Source organism: Elephantulus edwardii, unplaced genomic scaffold (genome assembly GCF_000299155.1).
Source record: "Elephantulus edwardii isolate Elephantulus edwardi_28Jun2011 unplaced genomic scaffold, EleEdw1.0 scaffold00005, whole genome shotgun sequence".
NCBI lineage: Eukaryota > Metazoa > Chordata > Mammalia > Macroscelidea > Macroscelididae > Elephantulus > Elephantulus edwardii.
The window spans coordinates 24326340-24332590 of record NW_006399755.1 but is presented as its reverse complement, the minus strand read 5'-3'; the positions used below and the strand labels follow the sequence as shown (position 1 = coordinate 24332590).

At 35.9% G+C, this 6251-nt stretch overlaps 1 protein-coding gene across 1 annotated transcript in view; it reads left to right on the top strand.

The window, feature by feature from the left end:
* Positions 1 to 6251, top strand: part of LOC102851597 (leptin receptor-like) — a 63242-nt gene that overhangs the window by 22066 nt on the left and 34925 nt on the right. The window contains exon 2 of the mRNA XM_006879838.1: positions 4860 to 4977. Within this exon, the coding sequence (XP_006879900.1) occupies positions 4860 to 4977 (118 nt within the window). The remainder of the gene's footprint in view (positions 1 to 4859; positions 4978 to 6251) is intronic.

Sequence of the window (6251 nt, the reverse complement as noted above, 5' to 3'; positions counted from 1 at the left end):
TAAGGAGTTGAACAGAAGATTCCAGAGGGTGGCACGGGAAGACAAAGTATTACAATGAAATGTACAAGGAACCGGAGACAGAAAATCAAAAGCGCCGAACTCACTCAGCATTCCTTAAGCTGAAGAAACTGAAGAACAAATTCAAACCTCGAGTTGTAAAACTTAAGGAAGCTTTGGGTTGAATATGAAATGATCCAGGAACCATTAAAAGAAAATGGAAAAGTTATACACAGCCATTGTAAAAAAAAGGAATTGTGGACACAGAAGAATTTCATGAAACAACATATGAGCAATAGTCTGTGGTGATAAAGGAGGAAGTTCAAGCTGCTCTGAAAGATTTAGCAAAAAACAAGGCCCCCAAAATTGATTGCATACTGATTGACATATTTCACCAGATGCTTTCCTGGATGTTCTCACAAAATTTGCCAAGAAATCTGGAGGACAACCATCTGGCCTCCTTACTGGAGGGGATCTGTATTTGTTTCCATTCAAAAAATGAGATCCAACAGAGTGTGGAAATTATCAAACAATAGCATTGATGTCACATGCAAGCAAGATTCTGCTGAAGATTATCCAAATATGACTGGAACAACACATCAACAGAGTACTGCCTGAAGTGCAGGCTGGATTTAGAAGAGGCCATGGCACTAGGGATATTATAGGTAATATCAGATGGATCTTGACTGAAAGCAGAGAGTACCAGAGGTATTTATATCTGTATAACATTGACTATGCAAAGGCATTTGACTGTGTGGATCACAAAATTCTCTGGCTGACTTTGAGAAGAATGAGAATCCCAGAAAACTTGATCATGCTAATGCGAAACCTATACATAGACCATGAGACAGTTTTCAGAACAGAGCAAGGAAACATAACGTGGTTCAAAATTGGAAAGAGTATATGCCAGAAATGTTTTCTATCTCCATATTTTTCAACCTATATGTGGAACAGTTTATCCGAGAGCAAGTGTGGCATTAGGAATGGAAGTAGACTCATCAACAGGAGGACCTGAAGGGCTTGCTGTGGAGGATCAAGGATTGAAACCTTCAACATGAATTGAAGCTCAATGTCAAGAAAACAAAGATTCTCACCATTGGGCTGATTGGCAGCATCATGATGGATGATGAAGAGATTGACATTGTTAACTGCTTCAATTTACTTGGCTCTACAATCAACACTCTTGGTATCAGCAGCCAGCAAATTAAAAGACAAATTGCACTGGGAAAGTCTGCAGTCAGAAACCTCACCAAGGTGTACTGAGGAGAAACGATGTCAGTCTGGAGACAAAGGTCCACCTGATACAGGACGTGGTCTTTAACATTTCTTGCTATGCATCAGAGAGCTGGACAATGACTAAGGATAATAGAAGGAGAGTTGATGTCTTTGAGCTTTGGTGCTGGAAAACAATATTGAATATACCGTGGACTGCTAGCGGATCAAACAAGTTCAACCTAGAAAGAGTGAAGCAAGGCTGCTCCTAGGAGGCAATGATTCTGAAGCTCCGTCTGACATACTTTGGATATGTTGCAAGGTGAGACCAGTTTTTGGAGAGGGATGTCATGTTTGAGAGGGTAGAGGGACAGCACAGGAGAGGAAGACCTTCAATGAGATGGATTGATTCCATTACTTGAGTGGGATAGGTGTGTCAGAGACAATACGATTGGCAAGATATAGAGTAAGGTTTCGGGCTGTTGTACATAGGGTTGCTATGAGTTGCACACAACAACAACAACCACCTACTGATTTCTTTACAAAGTTAATATACATTGTTTTTCACATTGGATCTTTCCCATTTTCTTCACCACCTGACTCATCAAAAAGAATTCTGTTGGGTTTTTTAATTTATTTTCCTTTTATTATTTTTTTGTGTGTACCATCAAATCGGATCTGACTGGTACAGGAGATTGCCCCTCCTTCTCCAGCAGAGCGTCAGGTGGATTAGAACCGCATACCTCTGGGAATGCAGTGCAGCTTCTTGGCATTAGGCCACCTGAGCTCCCTAAAGAATTCTGTTTTTAGAAAGGAAAATATTTATCCATAATTTATTGTCATTAAAATGTAAATATAAAGATATTAAATAGATGTGGAAAAGAAAGTGATAGTTTCTAGAAAGGGATATCAGAAAGTGAATTTATTCCTACAAAATAAATGTACTCTTTAAAGTACATTTTCACCACCTTGTAAAGTGGAAGCAAAGAGCTATGCTTTAGTCATCATTTGGACACTTAGAAAGTGAACAGTCACTACCAAGTACAATGTGAAAGCCCTGGTGACATAGTTCACAGGGAATTGTGATGCTAGAGCCTGTTTGAATTGACCAGTTGATCAGTAGTAGAAAGATGGACAGTTTCCACCTATGTGATTTATAACTTCTGAAAAATTGCTGGAAGGTCAGCTACAAATTTGAATGAGTTGGAAGTGTTTTATTTTTGTTTTTGTATTATTTTTAGTACCACAGACTTAATTTTCATATAATTCCCATTTATAACTTCACCAAAATGATTGCTTGTCTCTGTGTCCTTTTAATGTGTTAACAGTTTATTTATGTAATAACTGCATTTAACTTGGTCAGATATTTCCCCATTTTATTCAAAATGATTAACTAATTTCCATATTTTCCAAATTATTTTAACAGAGTTCATTTATGCAATAACTGCAGGGCAAATAACAACAACAACAACAACAACATTTAATTTTTTATATCCGGTTACTCGCTGGAGATTGAAGATGTCTTGCATGCTATCAAACACAAGCTATTACTTACCCTCGTCTTCTGAAAGAATGTCAAAGAACACTTCAAGTTTAAATGGAAATTATAAACCAGTTGCTGAAGCTGCTTTTAATACCAGTGCTACCTACTTTTCTAATTTATCTTCCCAAACAATTTCCCATTGTTGTTTTTGGAGTGAGAAATATAAAAACTGCTCTCAACATGCAGTTGAGGAGCTGTTTTATTCAGTAGCAAATTATTTCTGTTTTAGAGAAAGAGGTAAGTACTTAATGTTCCAACCACTAATTATAATTTTCAAACATGGAGAATAGTGTTGTGATATTTAAAAATAATGTGAATGAAGTAGTTTTTTTAAGGATGTGTATTTTAACATATATCATCAGCTTGTATTGACAATAAAAGTAGGGTCAATCATCTGATCATAAACGAAATAAAATTTGTAAAATAAAATGTTTACCTTGCATAGTTAAGTTAGTGTAGTCAGTAATGTTGCATCTGGAAATTAAAAAAAATCATATCCTGTAGTATTGAAGTAAAATAGGGCAGAGTCAGTTTAGCAATAAAAAGGAACTTACAAGACTCCCTAAGTATAGCATGTTCAGTAGGAATAATAGAGGTTTATCACCTTCAGCAGCGGTGCCATTTTAGACCTGATAATTCTTGGTTGTCAGGAACTGTGCTGAATATTTTAGGATGTTTTAACAGTAGTCTTGGCCTCTACCCACTAGGTACTGGTAGTATTTTTCCAAATTGTAACAATCAAAACTTATCCCAGACATTTTCAGTTGTTCCCTACTCTGGAAGGCTACATCACTACAAATTGAGCATCACTGATTAGCTAAAAAGAAACCTATCAGTATGCTGCAAACAGGAATAAAGAAAAAAACAGGAATAGGGTAAATTCAGACTTCAAAGCCTGTTGACAGTTGTAATATTGTGTCCCTTATTGAATTTATAGATTTTAATTTGATTGTAAATGAAGCATTGTTTTAAAGTATAAAAGAATTTTGCAATTTATTAATTGCTTAGTAGCCTAACAACAACAACAACATCCTAAGAATAAACTTGAGAAGTTGAGGCCCTTGGGCTGGGCCTTGATATGTTAACCTTTTCTTTAGTTTTGAAGGATGGAGTAGGAATGTGTGACCCTGATGCAGTAAGTTTTAATTTCAGGTATAATTTAAGACTACTAGATAGATTTCTAAGTGAAATTAAGGTTTATATCTAAAATTATTTGGTCAATTGAAAGTTTATAAGGAGTTAAATTTATTATTCTGCCAAGTACAGTTTGCTTTAGAGGGCATTAAAATGGTCCTAAGTCCGTTTTTATTCTTCTTGTGTTTTGAGTGACAGACTATCAATATTTCATCAACATCATTAATTCTGCTTTTCAGTCAAATTTTAACCCAGTTTTTCAGTGTTTAATAGGAAATAGGAAATAAAACTCTCTCGTCTTTTCGCATTTCACATCTATCATATTAAAAGAGAGCTCTGGTGGCCTAGAGGAAAAAAGCTGTGCTACAATCTGAAGGCAGGCACTTATGTGTGAGAAAGATGGGCATTCTCTTCTCAAGCAATTATAGCCTCCAAAAAACCCTCTGGAGTGTCAGCTAGCGGTCAGTTCTGACTCAACAATACACAAGACCATTACATTATAGTGCTAAGATTTTGAGATGTGTCATAATTCAATTGTGAATCACTGTTCTTTTGCTACTAAAGCAGACACAAAGATCCTTTCAAAAGTGTTTGTACTTTGGTATATAGTGTTCTTTTTATTCTTTGGAAGTGAGAATGAACTGAAATTTTATTCTTTGGTCCTTCTTAAAAGATTCAGGGTAAAAACAAACAAAAAACAAAAAAGAACCCCATAAACAACAAACACCTAAACAGTTTATGAGCTGGTAATACATTTCTTTTTTTAAACTTTACAAGAAAAGAAAGAAACTGTGGGCCTATGGGACTAAATGAGTTGAAAGAACTTGTGCCACCAGCTAGAGATATTCTTGTTCTATCAAAATGACCAGTGGAAGTGGTATAAGAATATTGGTAAATTCAATTTCGCTCTTCTCTCTCACTGAGCTATTTAGAATGTCTTTTCCAGATTTAATGTAGTTTATTTTTAATTCAGGTATAAAATGGAAAATACAGTACTGGATGAAAAAGGACTTGGAATTATTCATCTGTTATATTGGGTTAGTTAATTTTTTCAAGACTGATGACCTTAAGGTTCATGCATTATATGTTATGTAAGTATAAAATAAATTAATTTTGCCATTTATAGTATACAAAGTTTATTTTTTTTTTAAATTTTGCAATGTAGGAATTTCCACATGCAAAAGTGAGTTATAAGTTGTCACCCTATCCCTACATTTTCTTCTATTTCTGTGTACATCTCTAGGGAGCAGTTTGTAGATTACTTTTGTATTAATATTGTCCTTCATTAGATTCTTTCTTACCTCCTCCTATTAATTCAGGTAGGAGATCATTCCAGACATGGATATGCTTTTGTTCTGAACTGTGAATTCAGGAAAGGAGCTCTAGGCAATTGTGTAGAAAAGAAAACAATTTCTTTTTACTTTGATTTATTTACCACACATTTTCCAGGCAGACATTTCAAATATAAGAAATTTATAATTCAAAAAGCTAGTATATCATTTACTAGAGTCCCTGAGTGATATAAATGGTTAAGCGTTCTTCTACTAACTGGAGGGTTGGTGGTTCTACCTCATGTAGACTTGTATTTAAAAATACGTCCGATGGTTTGCTTCTAAAAGGCCATAGCCTTGAAAATCCTGTGAGGTAGAGTTTTTCTCTGTAATACATGGGGCATCATGAATCAGAATCGACTCCAAGACAAGTGGTTAGGTTGTGGTTTTATATGTCATTCCTTTTTTCTGATAAATTCATGATTATTTGTATCTTTTCTATATGCATTTTAATGCTATGACATTATTTTTTCTTGTTCTTGCTTTTTCTGGAGAATGGAACTTATCTTCTTTAGTTATCCAGTTGAGATCCACTATGTGAGGGATAGTATTCTAAAAACTCATATGAAGATTGAGAATTGTGATCTCTGCCCTTAAGATGCTCCCAGAGATAAAAGTGCACCTAAAAAGGCCCTGGTCTTCTCAATTGCTTGTTATGCTTCAGAGATCTGGACAATGACTAAGGATGACAGAAGAAGAATCGATGCCATGGGTTTTGGTGCTGGAGAAGAGTCTTGACCATACCACGGACTGCCAAGAAAACAAATGTGTCTGTCTGTCTTGGAGAGGGTGAAATCAAGTCTCTCCTTGGAGGCTAGAATTCTGAAGCTCCATCTCACATAGTTTGGGCACATGGTCAGAAGAGACTTGTCCTTGGATAAGGACATCATCTTGGAAGTGTGGAGGGACAGCATAGGCGAGGAAGACCTGGATAGATGGATTAATACCGTAGCTGGGGCAATGGGGGTTGGTGTTTCAGAATTAGTGAGAGTGACTCAGGACAGGAAAGGGTTCAGAGCTGCTGTACATAATGT